General features: G+C 53.7%; 1 protein-coding gene across 1 annotated transcript in view; it reads left to right on the top strand.

Moving 5' to 3' along the window:
- Window positions 1-20,937, top strand: part of OTOG (otogelin) — a 77,845-nt gene extending 56,908 nt beyond the window's left edge. The window contains exons 39-56 of the mRNA XM_046015863.1: window positions 556-645; window positions 1,853-2,036; window positions 4,409-4,629; window positions 4,840-4,978; window positions 6,504-6,698; window positions 6,910-7,122; window positions 7,723-7,827; window positions 7,998-8,105; window positions 8,535-8,636; window positions 11,733-11,831; window positions 12,969-13,009; window positions 14,317-14,392; window positions 14,504-14,682; window positions 15,444-15,548; window positions 15,727-15,846; window positions 17,013-17,058; window positions 19,394-19,473; window positions 19,557-20,937. Coding sequence (XP_045871819.1) covers window positions 556-645; window positions 1,853-2,036; window positions 4,409-4,629; window positions 4,840-4,978; window positions 6,504-6,698; window positions 6,910-7,122; window positions 7,723-7,827; window positions 7,998-8,105; window positions 8,535-8,636; window positions 11,733-11,831; window positions 12,969-13,009; window positions 14,317-14,392; window positions 14,504-14,682; window positions 15,444-15,548; window positions 15,727-15,846; window positions 17,013-17,058; window positions 19,394-19,473; window positions 19,557-19,757 — 2,304 coding nt within the window. The 3' untranslated portion in view covers window positions 19,758-20,937. The remainder of the gene's footprint in view (window positions 1-555; window positions 646-1,852; window positions 2,037-4,408; window positions 4,630-4,839; window positions 4,979-6,503; window positions 6,699-6,909; window positions 7,123-7,722; window positions 7,828-7,997; window positions 8,106-8,534; window positions 8,637-11,732; window positions 11,832-12,968; window positions 13,010-14,316; window positions 14,393-14,503; window positions 14,683-15,443; window positions 15,549-15,726; window positions 15,847-17,012; window positions 17,059-19,393; window positions 19,474-19,556) is intronic.
- Window positions 20,938-23,452: the final 2,515 nt, after the last annotated feature.

Below are 23,452 nucleotides of genomic sequence, written 5' to 3'. Positions count from 1 at the left end.
ATTTGGAGGGGCGATTGAGCAGTGAATTGGGTTTTAAGGGGTGCCAAAAGCGAGGACAGACACAGAAACCCCTATAGTAGCTCTGTCTGTCAGGGGTCTCCTGGAATGGCCCTGTAGAGAAGGGGCTCATGGAGTGTACCACCTCGTGGCCCTTTCTGGGGCCTGCACCATTCCCAGCTCATCCCCGCTGCCTAAGCCCATGTGGGAGGCACCCAAGTGCAGAGGAGTTGGGATGCCACTCCAGCCATGTGGCCTGTGGCCAAGGAGTCTGGCCGCAGAGAATCACCTACTAGGGTACCCTCATGAGCTGGGTGGAAGGAGGCAGGGTTTTTTGTTTATTTTCGCTTTTTGTTTTGGCTGGGTTTGCAGGAGGTCAGGTAGAACCAGAAATGCTCCCTGGGATTCTGTGCACCATCTGCACAGCCCCGACCAATGCCCCTGGCAGACTGAGAGGGGGTGGCAGGGAAAGTATGCTCACAGTGGCTCCCCAGCAGGAGGAGGAGGAGGCAACAAGGACTGGGCTCCAAGCTGATGAGGGTTGGGCTCTCTCTGCAGGGGCACCTGAACTGGCCCCCGTTCTGCCTGGTGATGCTGAATGTGACTCACCTGACCCATCAGGTCACCATTGACCGTTTCAGCCGGAAGGTGAGTGCATCAGAGAGCCAGTCTTCCTAGGACTGCGATCAGGCAAGGCGCAGGGCATCCAGCGGTGGAGGGGTCTTGCTCATGACTGGGGGACGAGGGTGGAGAGGGAGAGGGACCCTTCCAATGAAAAATAATGCAAAAGGCTCATCCCATTTGTTTCCCCTTTCTCAGCAATCATTCTCCTGTGCTGCCAACTGTTCAATGTCTGAAAACTATTGTTTCATATAATCTGTCAGGGTTTTTTTGGTTGTTTAAGGTAAGAGGGCATATCCAGTCCTTATTACCCCATCTTGATCAGAAGCTAACGCCCGAGCCCTTAGATGTGAGTGTTCATTCCCAGACCTGGGAGGCCACTCCAGGTCCGTGGAACCCCATCCCCTCTCTGTACAGCTAGGAAGGCTCAGGCTGAGAGCACCAGGGATTTCCCAAGGTCCAAGTTTCCCAACACCGAAGTTCCTATCCTGGATAATTTGCAAAGTGATTAATAAAACAGTGATTCCTCTAGGAGAGGGAGGTATAAAGTCATTATAAATATTTTAAGATTCTAATCTTTTAATCTCTCATTTCTACAGAGTAAAACTACGAATCCATAGTACATACAAATTTAACCTTGTCAATGTGTAGCAGAGGTTGCAGCTGTGACTGTAAAGTGGTGGAGAGAATTAGGGTGTGTTGCATATTAAACAAACATTGAGACCCCGGTTTATGTCGGGCCCAAAGGCAGGTGCTGGGGATTCAAAGGTGGATCTGGTGCCTCGATGAGGGAACAAGCAGAGGTCAGCACAGAGATGAGGAGGCCCCAGAGAAGGGGTGCCCAAGCTAGAGGCTGGAGACTTGGGGAAAATCCCCCAGAAGAAATGACCTGGGCAGAATCAGGAAAGAAGGAGAGTGATTACAAAGCCTCAAAGTGCGTGTTTGTTTGGGCACAGAGATGCAGCCTGTATCCCATTGTTGTATTTTTTTGTTTTATCATTTTGTGCTCATAAAAATGGTTTCAGAATTCTTTGATGCCACTTATGCAGTGTCTTGGCCACATGTGCCTGAAACAGAGCCTGTTACATAGCTCGATACTGTTTGTTGGATAGATGTGTGGATGGATGGGTGGATGGATGGGTGGGTGGGTGCATGGATGGATGGATAGATGGGTGGATGGGTGGGTGGACGGACAGACAAGATGTGCTCACATTGAACACTCTCCCCCCACAAGGTGACTGTGGACTCACAGCCCGTCTGGCCCCCTGTGAGCAGACACGGATTCAGAATTGAGGACACAGGCCACATGTACGTGATCCGGACCCCATCACACATCCAGATACAGTGGCTGCACAGCTCAGGACTCATGGTCCTGGAGGCCAGCAAAGCCAGCGAGGCCCAGGGCCGCGGCCTATGCGGTGAGGTGGGACCCAGCTGGGGGAGAGGGATGGTTCTTGGGTCCAACCTCTGCCTCCCAACATAGGTTCCCCTGTGTGAACCCAGGGAAAGCTGGGCCAGAAGGCCAGGCCAAAGGTGGAAGCAGCATGGCTGCCAGGGCAGAGAGACCTTGTGTCTGGTGTTCTGAGGCTGAAATTGCCAGCAGGGAGATGGCTTAGGGCTCTGGCCTCGGCCAGTTGTCACTTTAACTGGGATTGTCTGTCGGCTTCCCGGATTGCTTCCTAATACCAGATAATCCTTCCTGTCTGCATAGGCCTGGGCATTTCACAAAGCACTTCCACACTCTGATCTCACTTACTGCAGGTCACCGACCTAACAACCCTAAGAGATGACCATTGAACTAAAAAAGAAAGGGGGCTCAGAGAGGTTAAGCACCTTGCCCCAACTCACACAGCAGAGCTGCCACAACACTGGGATTCTTCAGACACCAACATGACCGCAGGAGTGTGCCCTTAGGGACCGGATGTGTTTTGATAAGGAGAAGGGGTGCAGGGGGAGTCTGAGTGTGGACAGCTGCTCCCCCACGGGACATTCTGTGACAGGACATTATGATGCCAGAGGACAGAGGAGCACTTCTGTGTTCCATAAACACATAAATGTGCATCCATAAATCTGCACCGTTTTGATCATTGATGCTCACACCCCTGTATTCAAAATGCCCTCTTCACGTGAATTAACATGTGTAAGTCTGCTCTCTGCTCATTCTTTCATTACTTACCCTGTGCCCATCACAGGACAGATAGTAGGCAAAACAGAAGAAATCACTGTTTTATGAAACCTCAATCCTTACTGACTTACTGATACAAGCATATCTCTTTACACACACACACACACACACACACACACACACACAGCGCTGCCACCACTCCATCATCTTTTTCTCACCATGTCTTGCTTCCACAGTTTATGCCTGGCAGGGAATGCTGGCCTCAGCAGTAATCTCCTCCCTAGGATACTCAGGACACCCTTCGGTGACTCAATGTCAAGACCAAAAATGCAACCACTGGGACCATAAAATCTGAAGGTTTTGAGTAAATCATGCTTTACATTCATGAAACTGGTGGCTGGAGGTGTGAGAGCAGAAGTCAGCCAATTTTTATTCAAACTAACACTCTATGTCCTGGGCACCCTGCTGGGGGACCAAGGGGAACTACTGGGAGAGTGAGAAAATTTATCTAAAGGAAAATGAATCTTTGCATTCAGAGTGAGAGAGCCCAGCCAAACCAAAATCCGTTCTACAGACCTGGAAGGTCAGGGACGGGTGCCTCGGAAGGGCTCTTGAAAGGACTTCTGAGGAACTGTTTCAAGCAGAGGGAGCAGCATAAGAAGGTCAAGGGCAGGGAAGTCTGTGTGGGGAGCCTAGAGCGTGAGAGAGGAAGCTGAAAGTTAAGGTCATGTTAGAAGCTGTGACAGAGAAACTTCAGCCCCCCCCACCCCCCCACCCCCCCCACCCCCCCACCCCCCCACCCCCCGTTTCAGTGCCTTACGACCTGACAGAAGTCTATTTTGGGCACACAAAAATTCCCAAGTGGAGATTCCCTCCATCTTGTGGCTCTGCCTTTCTCAACACACGCTTCCAACTCCACTGCAGGAAAAAGAGTCAAAGAGTCAAAGAATGTTTATGGACTGCCCGGCCGCGGTACCCCTCACCTTCCTCCTCACTCTCGTCCTGTTGACTGGGACTCAGCATGGGCTCCCCCAGCCTCAGGAAAGCCTGCAAAAAACAGGCTAGAGAACTGTCTGGGAAGAAGAGGAAAGAGGAGTTACACTTAGCTAGCAGTCTCGGCTAAGGCAGATTTTCTTGGAGTCATTTTTAATTTATAAGGTCAGAGCTACTATAAAGAACTCCCATGTACTTTTTGCTCAGATTTACCAAGGGTTCACATTTTGCCGCATTTGCTTTTCCTGCCTTTTTGTGTACACAGAGGTGTAGAAAATGTGTTTGGATGTGTATAAGGGCGTATAAAAACCACATATAGGTATACATATTTGTATATGTATGCATGCACACATGTATGATTTTTATATGTGCACTTTTCTAAGTTACGCCGTTTTTACATAAATGCATTTTTCTGAGTGATTTGAAAGTATGTCGAAGACATTGTATCCCTCTATCTCTAAATACCTTGGTGTCTGTCTCCTAAGAATGATGATCTCTTCCGACACAGCAGGTTTCTTAGCTTCTCTGTGCCTCATTTCTCTCATCTGTAAAAGGGGGATAATAGTAATACCAGCCCCAAAGAATTGTTATAAGAAATACACAAAGTGACATCCAGGGACCTGGGAGTGGTGGTGATCATTATGGCTATTGGGATCGTCCTTCCCTTTCCAGGCCTCTGTGATGGGGATGCAACCAACGACCTCACCCTGGAGGACGGTTCTGTGGTGGGTGAGGCTGAGGACCCCGCTCCCTTTCTGGACAGCTGGCAGGTGCCCAGCTCCCTGACCTCGGTAGGCCAGACCCGCTTCCGCCCGGACAGCTGTGCCACAGCGGACTGCTCGCCCTGCCTTCGCATGGTGTCCAACCGCACCTTCAGCGCCTGCCACCGCTTTGTAGGTACCCGCTGGGGCCAGGCGTGAGGGGACCTCCCAGGCTAGGAAGGGCAGCCCCTACCTGCAGAGGGCAGCTCCCCAGAGGTGTTGAACCTGGGGCCAGATCACGAGTCTCCAGAAGCTGGTTGTTGCGCCTGGGCGGGGCTGGGAGGAGCCGGGTCCCGGGATGTGGGGAATGGGAGGGGGAGCAGCGCTGTCTGGCATGCCCAGGTGCCACCAGAGTCGTTCTGTGAGCTGTGGATCCGGGACACCAAGTACGTGCAGCAGCCCTGCGTGGCACTGACGGTGTACGTGGCCATGTGCCACAAATTCCACGTGTGCATCGAGTGGCGACGTTCTGACTACTGCCGTGAGTCAGGGCCTGAGCGGGAGTGGGGAGGACTGGCGACTCCTCTGTGGCTTCTGACACTCCTGCCCCTGTTAATCATTGATTTATTCATTCGTTCATTGATATTACTCTGTAATTCAAGAAATATTTTATCAATACATCTATGATAAATACATAAATAAGTGTATTTATATTTAATATAAGATATAATATAAGCATATTTAATATGATATATAATAATTATAAATCCATCTATGAATAATTTAACACATTTATTTTTATTACAATTAGATTAATAAGTCCAATGAATATTATCAGCTTATTATTTAACTTATCTGAATCTCTTCTCCTTCTCTGTAAAATGAAGAAAGTAATAACGGCTCCCCCTAGGGTCTCTTTGAAGGTGACATGAGGTAATGTGTGCCGAGTGTCTCCCACAGGCCCACCACACGGTTACCATCCAGGATGTATTGCCTTTCTTTTAATTTCTTGGTCATCTTTCTCTTCCTTCAGTCTCTCCCCGCCTTGCCTGAGAAGGGAAGTGAGAGCCACCCGTCCCCACCCCGTTAGGTTTGCACTGGTGGTGTAGACAGGGGTGGACCAGCCTAGGGCGCTCTGATTTATAAACGTGGACACATCCAGATAGGCTGGAAGGAGCTCACAGGAAGACCACGCCTAGAATACGACAACAGATAAAAGATGAAAAGACAAAGTCATCTAGAGTAGTGTTTTCCACACTGTGGGTATGAAACCAACTTTGCGGGTCAACACCATGTTAAAAATATGCAACAGAATAGAAAATGCTAGTGTATACTGTACCTAGAAAAAGTAAATATTGTTTTGTGAATAAGTTTGTTTCAATATATCAGTAATGCTCTAAAAAAAGGTTCATATTTATATATATATTATATCAGTAATTCTCAATCCCAACCCACCCTTTAAAATCACCAGGGAACTCCAAAAAGTATGACTGCTGGCCCCCACAATAAGAGATTCTAATTTAGTTGCTCTGGGGTGGGGTCCTGGCGAGGGGATTTCCAAAGCTCCCAAATGAGTCCACTGTAAGGACCACTGTTTGAGGTTTAAGAACCACTGTTCTGCATGCCCGTGTATATTGGACCACAGTGTAAAATGTACTTTCTAAGGTCAAGAAAATTTGAAAACACTGATCTAAAGCAAAGATTTGACAAATGTTTCCTGAGAAGGGTCAGATGGTCAATAACTGAGGCTTTTCAGGCTTTACTGTCTCTGTCACAATTAGTTCTGCCCTTGGAGTGCAAAAGCAGCCAGATACAATAGGCAGGTGCCTGGGCGTGGCTGTTTCAATAAAACTTTATTCACAAAAGTCCGTAGGAGGCTGGATTTGGCCATGGGTTGTGCTTTGCTGCCTTCTGATCTAGATAAGGGAGGCAGGGACACCAAGCCCCTTTGCACTCTCTGCGAAGGCCTAGATAACGCTCCGAGGCCCCTCCTCACTATGCTCTGTGGCCCCTCCGCACTCTGCCTGGGGTCTGAGCCCGGCCTGCTGCCCACTGTGCCCCTGCAGCCTTCCTGTGCTCCAGCGACTCCATTTACCAGGCATGTGTGGCAGCCTGCGAGCCCCCCGAGACGTGCCAGGATGGGCTGCTGGGCCCGCTGGACCCAGAGCAGTGCCAGGTGCTGGGCGAGGGCTGTGTCTGCTCCGAGGGCACCCTCTTGCACCGGCGCCACTCAGCGCTCTGCATCCCCAAGGAGAAGTGTGGTAGGTCCCTTCCCGGCCAGGGTGGGGCCTTCCAAAGCTGACCTCACCCCAGGGGCTCCTCATCCCACCTGCCACCCATGGCCGAGGCCCATCTGCCCCCCTCCAGGTCTGCTTTGGGGATGGTCAGTGTCCCAGGGAGGGTCAAGCCTGGGATGGTCCGGGTCTTCCCACCACCTCAGTCCCTTGTGCCCCACCCTGTCCCCCACTGCAGCCTGCACTGACAGCGCAGGAGTGCCTCGGGCCCTGGGGGAGACCTGGAACAGCTCCCTCCGTGGATGCTGCCGGCACCGGTGCCAGGCTCCCAACACCATTGTCCCAGTGGACTCGGGCTGCCCGGGGCCCCGCCCTGAGACCTGCCCACGTTTTGGGGAGGTGGCCTTGCTCCTGCCCACTGAGGATCCCTGCTGCCTGGGGACGGTTTGTGGTAAGTCCCACCATTCACTTCCCTCAACCGCACCCCTTAAGATGGTTAAAGGGCGCCGGCTCCCCCTGCAGACCTTGATGGACAGGACAAGGCTTGGGAAAATGAAAGGGGCATGGGGGGGCTGTGGTAAGCAGGGAGAACCCCACCTGGGGGAGAGGAGTCCCCCTCATGAAGCAGCGTGAGGTAGGGCTTGAAGGCACAGGCTCTGGACCTGAGCAGCCTGGACAATTCTTCTGCCATTTGGCGGCCTCTTGACCTCAGCGATCGTTTAATGTCTTCTGTGTCTTAGCTGGTTCTGCCATAGCACGAGACTGATCAGAGTCCCCGCTTTCTGGGTGGTTGTGAGACTCTAGAAGTTGATACTGATCTAGGACAGCAGCTGGCACTTGGCCCATCTCGAGGAATATTAACAATTAATGCTCTTCTGTCAAGCCCTGGACCTTCTGTGTGACCCTTAGAGGCCCCTTCCTAGAATGTAGGTTCTGGGGGGATTGAGAAATGAAGACAAGCTATCTAGGTGCTGGGGAGTACTGGAGGCTGGGAGGTGGGGGTGAGGGGTCCCTAACCTCCAGGTGACATGCCCTGTGGCCCCTGGCCCAGTGTGTAACCAGACTCTGTGTGAGGGCCTCGCCCCTACCTGCCGCCCAGGCCACCGACTCCTCACCCACTTCCAGGAGGACTCCTGCTGCCCCAGCTACAGCTGTGGTGAGAGGTTCTGAGACGGGGAGCGCAGGGCGGGTGGGGAACCCTGCAACTGGGGAGGGGGAGCTCTGGGGACTGCGTTCTGGTTAGGGACTGGGGCAGAGCCGGGCTGGGGGCCCAGGCATGGCCAGACAGGGTCTGCTCCCAGCATTTAAGTTCTATCTTTTCTGCAGAGTGTGACCCAGACCTGTGTGAGGCAGAGCTGGTCCCCAGCTGCCGCCAAGACCAGATCCTGATTGTGGGTCGCCTGGGGGACTCATGCTGCCCCTCCTACTTCTGCGGTGGGTGGACATGCCGGCAGATGTCAGCGTGCACAGCTGGATCCCGGTCACCCCTTTCCTCACCCATTTCCTGGGGGCGGCTGGGAAGGAAAGCGTGGGGCTCCGCAGGTGGACTGGGCACAGGACAAGGGTGAGATTCCTGTTCAGAACAAAGGGAAGGAGGAAGAGGAAATCAAGCCTGGCTTCACCCCATCCATTACTAGCAGGAGGAAATTGGTGTTTGGTGTAAAACTTTAGGTAGACAAGGAGGATCTAGATTCTTGCTCCAGGACAGGCCCCATGAGGCCACGAAAGGCTACTTGAGTCCAGCTCCTTTCACAGCTGGGTTTTAGGTAACCCCCCCCCCCCACCAACCCAGCAACCTGCTCTGTACCAAGACCCTGTGAGAGGGCCTTCCTGTGACGACCGTGGCTCCTCTCCTCTTCTCAGCCTGTGGCGACTGTCCAGATCCGATCCCCGAGTGTCAAGAAGGAGAGGCGCTCACCGTGGACAGGAACACCACAGAGCTCTGCTGTCCTCTGTACCAGTGCGGTGAGTCCCAGCTGGAGGTGGGCATGCAATCTCAAGGGGCTCCAGGGACTTTTATGTGCCACAGGGACCCCTTCACAAGGCCCTCCCTCGGGACTGGTGGGAGTTCAGTAGGGAGCCACAGGGAGCCCCAGGGTGAGGAGAAGACAAACCTCTGAGGGAGGAAGAGGCCTCACCGGAGGATACTGGGCCAGGCCACGGGAGCCAGATGGTGTGGGGTCCAGGCGGGGACGTGGATGGCTCTGAGGCTTCAGGAGGAGGTTCCCGGTCCCCTCCCTTGGAGTCCCCAGGCACAGGAGAAGGCCTAGGGTGAGACCACCCCGGCCCCACAGCACTGATTCACAGTCCTCATTCTCTGAGCCAAGGCCCCTGCTTCAGGGCCCCTCTTGCCCTGTGTCACCCTGGCTTTGCACATGCAGCCTGCATCCCAGAAGACCCTGCATCTCAAAGCCTCGGAAGATCTTTTGGGTTGCGATCATAAATAAGAGTGGACCCTTTCTGATATCTTCACAGGACATAGTACCTTAATACAATGTGTACTGTATACCTAGTACCTTACTAGTACCCCTTAAGCCTAGTAGAGGCAGCATCAGGGACATTAAGAAAACCTAATGGATGAGAGTTAACAAACTGGTTGAAATTCAAGATGACTCCATTTGCAAAAACCGCACACTGATTATAGGGAAAAGGTGAGTGAACCTCACCTGCCCAGAGCGGTGTAGGTGGGGACTGTCTGCCAGGAGACCTCAGGGGCAACTCCAACGGCTTCAGGGTCAGAAACCAACTTCGGAGCAGTGTAGACTTCCACGGCGCATGCCCAGATGAGCTGACCACACTGCACGGATCGTCCCTACCTGGGGTCTCCAGGCCTCTCGTTGCCAAGTGTTCACAAAGCTGATCTGAGCGGAGGGCCAGCGTCCTTCCCCTTGTCTTTCCTCTTCTTCTGTCCTTCTCGGCCTCCCTCTCTTGTTCATGCATCTCTCTGGGGTTCTCAGGAGGAAGTCTGGTCATGGGGAGTGAGGACAGGTGCAGCCAGTCAGTCATGGTCTCACGTCCCAGTTCTGCCATTTACTAGCCATGTGGCGTGGGGCAAGTCACTAACTCTCTGAGCCAAGGTTCCTCATGGGTCCAAAGGTGCTAACAGTACATACCTTGAGGGACTCTCATGAAGATGGGAGATAATATATGTGAAGTACCTTATGGTCCTAGGCATACAGTAGGTGCTCAATAAAGGGAGGGTATTGGTATCATTACTTCTTCCAATCCTCATTGTACTTTTGTTATAGAAGCACTATATCTGCTTCATAAAAGGTACAGAATCCATGTAAATGCAAGTGAGTGAGAATACTTTCTTCTGGCTTCCTAGATACCCCACTGTCAGCACAGTTGGGGTTGGAATATGTCCTTCCACATATTCACTAGGCCTTTATATGTGTGTGTGTGTTTAATCAAAATAAGCTCATACTGTACATGATTTTTTAGATTTTCTTATTTGTTTTATTGTTTTTATTAGAGTATAATTAATATACAATGTTAATTAGTTTCAAGTGTACAACATAGCATTTCAACAAATGTGCACATTCCTCTGGGCTCGTCTTGAAGAATGTCATCACCATCTGTCACCACACCGTGTCATTATAATATTGTTGACCCTGTTCCCTGTGCTGTACTTTTCATCTCCATAACTTACTTATTTTAGAACTGTAAGTTTGTATCCTCCTCTTTACCTGTTTCACCTGTCCCCCCCGCCAGCAACCACCAGTTTGTTCTCTGTATTTAAAAGTCTGTTTTTTTGTTTGTTTGCCCATTTGTTCTGCTTTTCAGACTCCTCCTATAAGTGAAATCTCTGTCTGACTTGGCATGATGCCCTCTCGACCCAACCGTGTTGTCACAAATGTGTACCTGCTCTTATTTAACCCACTATTTTCAGTTCATGTTAATACATGTTCAAGTTGTATCATGCCCCATCCAGGACTTGCCCAGTTTGTCCAGTCCAGGGCCACACTTTCCTGTTTTGTCCCTTAAATGTCTTTGGACCTAGCATCAATGTCTTTTTCTGCATGACACGAAATTATAGAGTTTAGGCGGGGGTCCCGCAGAAAAGTCCCACCTTCTGGATTCATCCGTTGCTTCCTCTTGGAACTGTTTACCTTGCTCTCCCATCCTCTGCACTTTCTGCAAGCCAGAATTTGGATCTAAGACTCGGTGGACTCAAGTCACAAGTGTGGGGCTCCACAGACGCGAGCTTCACATCATGCGACACAGACCATCTGGTCGAGACAGTGTAACTGAGGCTAACGTGGGCCCTGGCTGAGGGCAGTGACTGCCCCATGCCGCCATCTTGCATTTACAGTTTTCAAGGAACCTGTTACTTTGACCCTATACAAAGGTCCTTCTCCCCTTCCACCTCATAATTTTTTGAGACATCAATCAATAATCCTTACCTGTGCCAATATACTTTTTTTTTAGTAAATCAGATCAATCTTACAGTTTTCAAAGTGCTGCCCCAAACACCTCCCCTCCCCACCCCAAAGTTGTGCCCAGGAGTCCCTCAGTCCTTGCCTTGTCCTCCTAATAAATGAGAATGGCTGAGGAACCCCAAACTAAGAGGGGTTGCCTGAAGACTAGGAAAAAGGGAAGTGTGCACCCTGGAGCGTAGCATCCCTGAAGCATAGCAGGCTCAGGGTGGGCTCCGTGGGTATGGCTCCCACAGGGCGCATAGCATGGCATTCTCCTCTAGAGGGAACGTTTGTTCCCAGCAGTGGAGCTTGCGCTGGTCCCTGGCATCCATCTGACCCTACTCTCAGGGTCATAGGGACAGAAAATCCAGGGGGAAGGAAGGCTCCGTTGAGTGACTTTAAGGTTTTGACACTGTCCTATTGCTAACCCCTCCTCATGGTGGAACTAAGGCTTCCAGAAGAAGTTCTAGGGGGCGACTCCAGGAGCCCAGACTTCTTCCCTGGGCTCTAGCCCTGGAGGGTGTCTAAGGACGTTGGACGGGGGTGGGGGCAACCAAGGAGGAGCCAATGTTGCATTTCTGGGGGTTTCTGCTCCAAGGTGTCTACAGCTGACGTGTCCGCTGCCTCCCTTCCTTCACAGTGTGTGAGAGCTTCCGCTGTCCCCATGTGCAGTGTGGCATGGGCACTGCCCTGGTGGAGGTGTGGAGCCCAGACCGCTGCTGCCCCTACAAGTCCTGCGGTGAGTCCCTGCGTGGAGACATCCCTCCCCACAGCTCTGCGGAGAGGGAGGCAGGGGAGGAACGGGCCCCCACGGTCCACCTGCTCACATTCTAGCCCTCCAAAACCACCAACTCTGCCTTGCTCCCCCTGCATCTGAATGCTGGGCACTTAGCATTCCTACACCTTTTTCTCCCCAGGATGAAAGAAGGAAAAAATCGAGTTCCCTGTTCCTAAAAGGTTTTTCCTTCTTAAAAAGAAAAAAAGCCTTTATTGCAGCTGTCTGTTAGTTAAAAAAAAAAAAATTCTTCATTAAAATTTGCCTCAAGCCCCTTTGGGAGCCTCCATGATCAATAACGAACACCAGTGAGCTTTATGTAAAAATGTAACTTAGAAAGAGTTGATTTAGAAAGAGTTATGCATTTATTTCACTCGTCTTTTTTCCAGACCTCCAATGTTAACGTCAGGAGGCCAGAGAGTTTGGTCTGTTTTATTCATAGCTCTGTCCCCAGAGCACAGGAAAAGCTCTGCACAGAGTAGGCGCTTAAAACTATTTGCTGCAGGAGTGAGGGACCCAGGAGAGTGTTTTCACAGGCGCTTTGACCTTGCGCTCTACTCCCAGGAAGCTAGAGCCTGCATGTCTGTTGGGTTTGCTGGCGCTGCCCGGGCAGCAGGCTGTCCCTGAGCAGGACCTGCCCGAGGCCAGACACTTGGACCAGTAAAGCTGAACTTGCTGGAATAAGTATTTGGGAAAGACAGACGGTCAGAAGTTCCACCCCTGCCATGTTCACTTCTGGAGAGGCCCCGCATCTGCTCTAGAAAGGGCTCTCAGGAGGATGGGGCAGGATGAAGCCCAGACGACAAAGGGAACCTGTGATTGGCCTGTCTGCCTGTTTAGCCTCACACGCCTCTGGAGTGGAGCTTAGAACCAGGACCCACCCCTGCCTCCCCACAGGCCGACCAGGGGAGCCACAGCCCCCATGTCCCGGGAGGCTGAAGGGAGGCTAAGATTTTGGCTTCTTCCCCCCATCCCTCACCCTGACTGGGGCTGAGGCTGGGCCAGAGGAGGGGCTGCAAGGGAGGGAGCAGTATGGGGACCGAGGGTGACTTCCACCTGGACAGCTCCCAGTGAGATTGGTCCCGGCCCTCTGTTTTTCAGAGTGTGACTGCGACACAATTCCAGTGCCCCGGTGCCACCTGGTATGGAGACCCTGCTTCTCCCCACTCTCGGAGATCTGCCGCCCCCTTTCCTTTCTACTGTGTCCCACCCCCCGGAGACCCTATTCCTTTAATGTAGTGCAGAAAGCCTTGACTTCCTCATCAGCTTCCTTGTCCTAAGCTCTGCTTTCTGCGTACAGTGTCCACATTTATAAAGTGGGCATGCTCATGCTTCAGCATCATGGTGAGCAAGTACAATGCTGATGGGGACGGCAATGACGGTGGTGGTGGGGATGGTGGGGATGGGGATGGTGAAGATAACGATGATGGTGATAGTGATGATGGTGGGGGGGGATGGTGAAGATGATGATGATGATTATGGTGATGGTGATGATGGTGGTAGTGGGGATGGTGGAGAGGACAGTGATGGTGATGGTGATAATGATGGTGATGATGGTGGGGGGGATGGCGAAGATGATGCTGATGATGATGGTGATGGTGATGATGGTGGTGGGGAGATGGTGAAGATGATGCTGCTGATGATGGTGATGGTGATGATGGTGGGGGGGATGGTGAAGATGACGATGATGGTGATGAAACTCATAACGGGAGCTAATGTTTACTGAGAGCTAACTGTATGTCACGAACGTTCCTAGGCCTTTTTATGTATATTATCAGATTAATTCTCATGACAGCCCAGTGAGCTTGATTCCATGATGATCTCAGTTATACAGATAAGGAGACTAAGGTTAAGGTCATGAAGCTAGTAAGTCACAGTCAGGATTAGAACCCAGGAAATCTGACTCCAGACCATGCCCTTCACTTCCAGGCTGCACGGCCCCTGAGGGAAGGGAAAATACTTGAAGAAATGTGACGTTATGTTTAAAGGGGTTTTTTCATCATTTTCTGATTATATATATTCTCCTCACCCCATCTCCGACAACACACATTTCCTCTCATTTTCTCCCCCTTCCCATCCCTCCTCTTCTCTCTTCAACTAGTGAATGAGGAGGGTAAATGGTATAAGCCATGTGGGGTTCTTGGCTGACAGCCAGGCAATGGTCCCTCGTTGAGGTGGCCAGTGGGTGCTTAGGGCGAAAGGAGAGCCCTTAGCCCCTAGGAGAGGACACTGGGGGGTGTTCCTCAGTGGGGAGCCACGCTGGGAATTTTTCCTTTGGCTGGGGAGGGACTGAGCTCCCTGGGAGCCAAGGACCCCAGGCCCGCCAGCCCCCTCCCCACCCACAGCAAGGAGCCAACTGACAAAGACAAGGGCCGGGGTGGCAGACTGCTCCTGAGGGTGGGCCTGGGCTTCTGCACCCTGGGGTGCTGACTGCCTCTGCCCCACCCAGTGGGAGAAGTCCCAGCTGGACGAGGAGTTCCTGCACAGCGTGGAGAATGTGTGCGGCTGCGCCAAATACGAGTGTGGTGAGCGGGGAAGGGAAGCCCATTGGGTAGGGCCAGGCTGGGCTGGCCAGGGGGCGCTGGATGTGCCTGCCGGGCTCTCGGTCACTGCGGTCATCCCACACACCTATCCAGTGAAGGCCCCCGTGTGCCTGAGCCGCGAGCTGGGGGTGATGCTGCCAGGTCAGACCGTGGTGGAGCTCTCGGCAGACGGCGTGTGCCACACCTCGCGCTGCACTGACGTGCTTGACCCTCTTACCAGCTTCTACCAAATCAACACCACCTCTGTGCTGTGTGACGTCCACTGTGAGGCGGTAGGTGTGGGGCGGGAGGGGGATGGGCAGGGTCCGGGCACCAGCCCAGGTGACCTTAGGTGCTCCAGGAATCAGAGGAGCCTCAAGCGTTCTAGACAAGCCTGAAGAGTAGGGCTGGGGGGAGGGGCCCTTCAGAGACCCCCGTGGAAGATGCTGAGCTCCGGCCGGGTTGGGAGAGGCCAGGAGGGGAACAGCAAGAATGCGGGTCTGGCCAGGACAGGTATCTGACGGAGAGAACACAGATCGAGGCACTTACTTATGACAGGCCCACTCCTTGCTGCTCTGTGTGTGTGTCTGTGCTGCTACCCTTTGTTGAGCACTTCTGCATGCCCAGTAGCTAGGATAGTGACTGGCTTCTTGTAAAAGCTAACGAGGGTTGGGGGTGGAAATAGCCCCATTTGTCAAATGAGAAAACGGAGGCTGAGGGAGGTCCAGTCATTTGTCCAAATTCCCGCAGGGACTAGGACTCCAGCTGAGGTCTATGCGCAGCCAGAAGGAGCACCCTGAATCACCAGGAGTGCTGTCTCTCAAATGGGTGGAAATGCTCTTCGTCCACGGGGCCAGGGTCTGGGAATTGCTGTGAGAGAGGTTTGAGGAGGATGGAGGGAAGACCTTCCTGCCTGACATGAGAGGCTGGGAGCTCCCTTTCTGAGGGCGGCCTGCTCTGGGCTTCGGGCTCTGAGACCTCAGGCAGTTGGAAAGGCAGGAGGGTGGAGGTGGGCACAGGGCTAAGGCCCCTCTCGTCCTGCCCAATCCTGCAGAACCAGGAGTATGAGCACCCACGGGACCTGGCGGCCTGCTGCGGCTCCTGCAGGAACGTGTCCTGCCTCTTCACTTTCCCCAACGGCACCACCTCCCTGTTCTTGGTAGGTGGCCCCCCAGCTACCCACCTGGGGAAGGTGTGCCGGGGGTTCGGGGTAGGCCAGGGCTCAGGGAGAGGTGCAGACAGGGTCCTGGGCAGTGCCGGGTCCTGGGGCACACCTGTGTTCAGAGTTGTGCCCTAGCAGTTCCCACGGGCCATCTGGCCACCTCTGTACCCTTCAGCCTGGGGCGTCCTGGATCGCAGACTGTGCCCGCCATCACTGCAGCAGCACTCCCCTGGGCGCCGTGCTCGTCCGCTCACCCATCAGCTGCCCCCCGCTCAACGAGACTGAGTGTGCCAAGGTCAGTGCCAACTTCCTCCCTGCATGGCATGGCCTGAAGCCAGGGAGACCGGCCGTCTTACTGGCAGGGGGCGTGGGGGCTGGGGGGGGGGGTCCTGTGAGCTGAGGTGAGGGAGGAGCGGTCCACTGGAGTCTGTATGCGCCCTGCCACCCCAGCTCCACATCCCTCTACGTGGTCCCGCTCTGACCACATCACAGCGCACATCCCCAAGCATCACATGGCAGCGCCCAGGTGTACGCAAACATCCATCCTCACGCACACACCAACACGGACAGTCAGTCCCTCACACACACTGCACACCTCACGGGGACATGAACCCCTCCGCCTGCCAGAACACACGCCATGGACCGTCACACAGTGGGGCACACAGGCCACACACAGCGTGCAGATGCCCAGTTTGGTCTTGGGATGGTTTGATGGCACTGCCGCCGACCAAACTAATGCCAGAAGGGACAGCTGTCACTCTGTCACCTCAAGGGAAAGGATTTCCGCAGGGCTGGGTCATTGTTGCATTATTGAAGTTCCCGAGATTGATACCAGACATTGAAAGATTTCTGATCTTACCTAGAAAACAAATACACACCCTCCCAGTCATACTCACCCTCCTAATACAAAATCACACGTTACACACACAAGCACACACTCATAAAGTCACACGCATATACTCCCTAATTCACAAAGCTCTCTCACATCGGCTGATTTCATAAGCGAGGAGGAGGGTTGTGCCCCCATTTTCAAGGTGGGAAAACTAAGCCCAGAGGAAAGGGGTGACTTATCCGGGGCTGAGATAGAGCCCAGGTCACTGGCCCAAATGGGTCAGCCCCTGCACCCCTTCCATCTCTGTGCAGGAAGCACATGGGGCACGAGGGAAGCTGCCCCTGGAAGGACGGGGGCCCACACCCTCTTATCCAGCCTGCAGTCTTACTGGGGCCACAGGCCGCCTTAGTGCCACTGTCTCAGCCAGTCAGGTTAGACTCTGTGGCTCTCCCATGGCCAGCCCAGGGGCCCCTTCTCCCACTGGCCAGGGCCTGATGGACGGAAAGACCAGGTGCTCCTCTCCCGGAGGATCATGGGAGAAAAGGAGTCACTCTCGCTGCCTCTTGCTGGGATCTTGACTCCAGGTCTGGGACAGGCTCTCCCACTCACCTCCTCTCCTCTCCTTCTAGGTTGGGGGCTCAGTGGTACCTTCCTTAGAAGGATGCTGCAGGACATGTGAGTGAGCACGGCTGAGGCCCAGGGGTGAAGGGGGACACCTTTCGGGTCGGGGGACAAGATATCATGCCAGGGTTCAGAGGGCCAGGTTCCTGGCCCGGCACCTCAGTGGTGGTTCATCAGGGGTTATTAAATGAAGGAATAACACCCCTCCCATGGGGCTCATGGCACCGGCAGAGATATGCAAATGGGCAGACACCATACTCATGTCCCTATCCCAGCAAACGTTCTCTGCTTCTTGATGGAGACAGGGACGTCCAGGAGGTCAGTAATTCCCAACCTGTTCTCCCTCCTCCTGTACCTGCCATGACCCCCAGCCAGGAGCCCCCAGGTGATTTCTCCCTGTGGCCAGGAGCCCAGTCTTAGAGGTGCCCCCTGGGTGGGATTCAGGCCCGTGGGGTCCCTGACTCAGTCTGAGTGAGAGCTCTGGGCATCTGTCCTCACATCTGGCCCCTGAAACACACAGCCCCAGCCACATATGCAGGAACGTTCCAGTTGGCTGTAGGACCTTTGCCTACATGCCTCCCCTCCCCCTACGGTCCTCAGACTGGCCTTTGGAGGACAGAATTTGGGACCCTGTGTCCACTTCACAGACAGCAGGAAAGCTGGGCTCAGTGCCTCTTGGCTGAACTCTCACCCACAACTCACGTTCGCTGAATATTCCATGTGCTCCCATGTGACCTGCGACCCATGTCCCTCTCCCCAGGTTCCCCGGGGACCCTGTTTCCTGTGGTCCCTGTTAGCCCCGCCTCTCCTCCACGGGTTAGTGTCCACTGCCACCCAGGTACTCCTCTTGGAAGGACTGCAGGCGTGCAGCCATGTTGCCGTTCCCAACAATGTCCCTTCTGCTAGATGGCCCCAGCTCTGGGGGTGGGGGAGGGGAGGGCAGGGCCCCTGCTCCCTGCCTCTGGCAAGGGCCTTTCAGCCAACAGTGCATGCTGGATAGCGAGCCTCACCCCCTGGGCTTGCGTGGGAATGCTTCAGCGGTGCCCACTCTCCCGGAGCCCATCAGTGCCCAATGCTGCCACCGCTTTGCTCCTGCTGGTCACTCAGCTGGTCTCGGTCCAGGACCCCAAGGGCCATGGCCAGGACAGCCCTTGGGCCTCTTGCCTCCAAGAAGTAGAGGGGGAGGAAAAAGTGAACTTAGCTCTGGCCAGGAGTCCTCCAGCTGGTATGGTGGGAAACCCACTGTGGTGAGGCCCAGAGGCTAGAATTCCCCCCCATTTCTGGCAGGCGGCCCCCCAGCTACCCACCTGGGGAAGGTGTGCCAGGCTCCCTGGGGTGACAGAGGGAATCAATACGCCAGGCCCTGTTTTAGGTACTGTAGACACAGCTGACGTTTTTAGTGGGAGAGACAGAATAATAAGTAAAATATATAATAAGACGGATACCTCTGGTTTTAGGGGGATTGAGACTGACACAATTTGGGGGGCCCTCATTAAGAAGAAGAATACAAACTTACAAGTCTCATGTCAGGGTGTGAAATTGAGTATTTATATAGAAGGGAAAAGAGCTCACAGCAAGTTGAGGGAGGGGCTGTTCAAAAGAAGGTCTGAAGCTTCCGTTTCCCCAGCGTAACTACCCTTGTGTCTCTGGTGAGATGGTGACGGTGCCCAGGCTAGAAATAAGGCAAAGGAGGGGTCGGGGAGGGAGCAGAGGGTGGAGGGAGGGGGTTGTAGTTTCAGGTGGGGGGCGCAGGAAAGGCCTGGGGAGGAGATATTTGCAACTGTGAGGGCCTGAGTGGCCCTAAGATGGCTTGTCTGTGGGAGGTGCGGCCCAGGCAGAGGAAGATGCTGCCAGTCATCTTCCATGCCTGTGACGACTGTGTGAGGGGGGCGAACCCCTGACCCCGTCCGATGGATACGGAAACCCAGTGAGCCTGCTGTGTGCCACCTTCTGGCACAGGGTAGTGGGTTTCCATACATTCAGGAAATTGCCGATTCTTTATCCTAGAAGCCCTCTCAGAGTCGGAACGGTGAAGCTGAGAAGGGGTGGGGATAGGGCCAGGGTCACCAACAGGGGTTAGAGACAGGCGCTGGAGCTGAGGTGGGAGGCAGCCTGCCTGGTCTCCAAATCCTCCTCTTCCCTAGCGCAGAGCACCGCACCCCCAGGCCATCCAGACCTCATTCACTGTCTCCCCTGCCTTCACCACCTGCCTGTCTCTCCAGGGCACTGAGTGAAAGGCTTTCTCTTTGCTGGGGAGGGACTCTAATGCATGGGCACTAACGCCAGTAGAGAGACCCTCAAGCATGACACTAACTGCCCCAGTCCAGCCCATCCTGCTGTCCCCTGCAAGCACTTCTCAGCCACAGCTGCCCCCTCCCTGTCCCCCCAGGTAAAGAGGACGGGCGCTCCTGCAAGAAGGTCACGATCCGCATGACCATCCGAAAGAACGAATGCAGGAGCAACACCCCTGTGAGTGGCGCCCCCTGGCGGTGGGAGAGGGGGCATCGCGGGGTGGGCTGCACCGTGGGCCTCACCAGCCCGCCCACCTCCAGGTGAACCTAGTGTCCTGCGACGGGAGGTGTCCGTCCGCCAGCATCTACAACTACAACATCAACACCTACGCCCGCTTCTGCAAGTGCTGCCGGGAGGTGGGCCTGCAGCGGCGCTCCGTGCAGCTCTTCTGTGCCACCAACGCCACCTGGGTGCCCTACACCGTGCAGGAGCCCACCGACTGTGCCTGCCAGTGGTCCTGAGGCCTGGGGGCCGGGGCTGGCTGGACCACCTCTGCCACCCCCACCTTCTGCTTCCAGCGCGCCCAGGGTGCTGGGGGGTGGGCCTGAGGGGTGCTACTGGTGTGGAGAGCGGGTAGGCGCTGAGCATGGAGTGACCGGCAGAGGCTCAGAGAGTGACTAGAAAGGGCCACACCTGCCCATCCTGGCTTCTTCTCTGGCCTCCCTCTCCTGCATACACCGAAAGTGCTATACCTGAGGGCTCAGGGAACTCGACTCTGCCCTTGGCTGAGGTCCAGAATAGGCCCAAGGCCTGACTCTGGCTGCAGGGGGGCGGAGCGGGGAGAGCTTTCCTGGGATGCCAGGCCCCAAGCTAGACTCAAGACCATGTGCAGGGCCGAGACGTGGTGGACCCTTTCTACCCTGGGAGAACCACAGACACAGTAAAAGGACAAGGAGGCTTTAATTGCAACATGCAGGTCTGCATGGGGCTGCGCAGGGGGATTTCCCAGAAGCGAAGAGGGTGGGTTCCCAGGTCCTCCCACCAATGTCTGTGAGGTCAGTCCCAGAGACAGGGGAATGGGCTCAGTGACCTTCGAGTCCCCTGTAGACCCAGGAGGGATGCTCTCACATTCTGTCGTTACCCTGTGGTTCAGGAAAGGATGTAGAAGAACAGACCCATGCCTGCTCCCTATATGGCCCCCACTCCCAGCCTCCCTGGCAGGTGAGCTGGTTCTTGTGAGGTGGTGGCAGGAGCCCCCACGGGCCATTGGCTGTTTTAGGGTACCTTCAGCCTGGAAGGGCGTACCTGACTTTGCCGTGTGCCTCTTCTCCAAGGACATAGCAGAGTTGGTCTCTGGAGGGGCCTGAGGTGAGTTTTGTGGCTCAGCCAATTCCTAGCTCTCTGCTTCATGGGACTGTTTAGCAGGAGACCATCTGTCAGTGGGAAGTGCCCGTGCTCCACACATACAACTGGTCTTCCAGTGTTTTGTCAGAGCCTTGTCTCTGAACCTGAGTGTCCTTCTTAAAGCCAGAGCTAAGGTCCCTTTCACACCCCATTCTACAGGTCACCTCCACATGTTCCTTTGTTCCGCTGGTGCAAAGGGCATGGACACGAGGTTGTTCACGCCCCAGCACTACCCTGATATGCCTGGGGCCGTGGGGCTGCCCTAGGGTTGGGGTTAGTAGCCTGTGCCAGGTTGGGCCCCAGCTGTTCCTGCAGCTTCTTTGTTCTCGGATCTATATTCTGGTTCTGTATCTAATAAACCACGGAAAGACACCAGGCCTCTGAGCGTCTCTGAGGGTGTCCGGTCTGCTTTGACTCTGAAGGAATTTCAAGCTGTGAAGAGAAGAACCTATTTCATGGCCCTGAAGGTCACTCCAACTTCTCCTGCCCCACCTGCCCCCAGCACTTCCCCCCGGCCCCCAGTGCCTGCCCCCAGCTTGTTGGAACTGATCTGACAGGAGACTGGCTCCCAAGAGAAGGGGTGGGAGGAAGGACGAGGACATGGGGAGCTGGGGTGCTAGCGTCCCAGCAGAGGCCTCGGTTTGGAAAGGCAAACTCGGGCTTTCAGATGTCTGTTCATCTACGTGCCACCGAGGACATAGCTTTGCTGACTTGGCCCTCCTGCGCTCTAGCTGGAGGCAGCTCCCCAGCACCTGCCCCATTTCCAACCTGTGCTCCCAGGGAGCCTGGCTTCCAGTGATCACACCCATCACTGGAATCACAGTATTCCTGCCTTTTCTTCCCTCCTCACCTGCCCTTCCAGCCAGGCATCCCCTCCTACCTGTTCCTCGTGGAAGCCAACCTCTCACCCCAGCCCTCTGGCCAAACATCCCAGTCCTGTTCCCTCAGCTTCCCCTTGGGAAATCAACTCCTTTACACTCAGAAACTCCATTGAAAGATTAGTAAGAAGCAAATCATCACCCAGCATGATACTGTGCTCTGTGCTATGGAGAAGACAGGAGACAAGGAGGAACTTAAACCTTGATCAATGTTGCCCAATTGCCCTCAAAAAGCCAGTACCAGCAATGCTGATGTCAGTGTTCATTAAAACAATTTGGAGATGGTGATTCACATCAAAAATACTTATACCCTTTGATGAAACTCTTGAATTTCTAGATAGCTGTGACAGGCTGAAGGATGTTCTTCCACGTATTCATGGAACCTCAGAATATGTGACTTGACATAGTAAAAAGGACTCTGCAGGTGTGAATAAGACTCTTGAGGTGGGGAGGTGATCCTGGCTTATCCACTTGGGCCCAGTATAATCCTAAGAGTCCTTGTAAGAGGGAGGCAGGAGAATTGGAGTCAGAACACATGGAATGACAGATGCTGAGGTTGAAATGATGCACTTTGAGGTTGGAGGAAGAGGCCACTGGCCAGAGAATGCAGGCGACTTCTAGGAGCTGGGAGGGACAAGGAATGGCTTCTACCCTGGAGCCTCCAGAAAGAACACAAGACTTCCCATGCCTTGATTTTTTTTTTTAATTTTATTTATTTATTTATTTGACAGAGAGAGAGAGATCACAAGCAGGCAGAGAGGCAGGGGGAAGCAGGCTCCCCGCTGAGCGGAGAGCCGGATGTGGGGCTTGATCCGAAGATCCTGAGATCCTGAGATCACAACCCGAGCCGAAGGCAGTGGCTTAACTCACTGAGCCACCCAGGTGCCCTCCCGTGCCTTGATTTTAACCAGTGAAACCGATTTAAGATTTCTGACCTCTGAAACTCTAAGAGAATACACTTGTGTTACTTTAAGCCATTAAGTGCGCAGTAATTTGTTACCGCAGCTATAGAAAACTAATATGTCATCTAAAGAAGTAATTCATACAAGGAGGCAAGTGCCAATTGTTTATTATAGCATTATCTTAATTTTTTTTATAAGTAGTAACAACTTGACATGCCTTCCGATAGGGAACGATTAGATCCTCGAACAGACACACCGGGAAGATTATAGAGCTGTTTCTTATACTGACACAGCAGGTTCACTGGGTTTCCTTATCCATCGGACGGATAAGAAAGGAAAGGAATTTCCTCAAAGAAAGGAAATTGTGTCAGTTCCCACAGAACGACCCACTTTTATGCATCTATGCAGGGAAAAACATATGTGTGCGCGCATACACACACATACACACACACACATAACCAGGCTCGTTCCCTTTAAGGGTTTTCAGGACTGAGGAGGGCCCTTCCTGGCTGTTTGGGCCAGCTGGTTCAAAGGCAACATTGGTCCCAGAACATCCTGTTTGGTTCTGAGGGTCCCAGAGACTGTCACTGTGTACAGAAGGATGAAATGATCACCCCAGGACAGACTCAAGGCTCAAGGAATATCTATGGCATCTCCCCATCCCCATTCTCTTCCTGTAACTTACAGCTTGAGGGAACCCCCCAGGCCACACACTGGCCAGGTAAGGAAGCAGAAACCCAGGACCCAGCCCCTCCAAGACCTGGTAGCTGAGCTGAGCTGAGCGGCTGCACAGCCTACGGGCCCCCTGTGACGTCTTTGCAAACACGAGGGGTTTTGAGCCCCAGAACCATCCCATTTTCCCTGCTTCAGGCTCAAGTTCCCGCCCTGATTTTCTGGGCTTAATCTTCTTCCTGTGGAAATCAATAAGGACATTGTGATGGAATGATTCACGTTCAAGGTCAGGCCAGAGCAAATTGGAGGCGACATGCTGATTTTACTGCCCTCAAGGAGTGGAGAGCCAATCCTGTTCAC

The sequence above is a fragment of the Meles meles genome, chromosome 8, assembly GCF_922984935.1.
Source record: "Meles meles chromosome 8, mMelMel3.1 paternal haplotype, whole genome shotgun sequence".
NCBI classification, from domain to species: domain Eukaryota; kingdom Metazoa; phylum Chordata; class Mammalia; order Carnivora; family Mustelidae; genus Meles; species Meles meles.
Note: the sequence above shows the minus strand (reverse complement) of the source record. Positions and strands in the feature narration are given on the sequence as shown.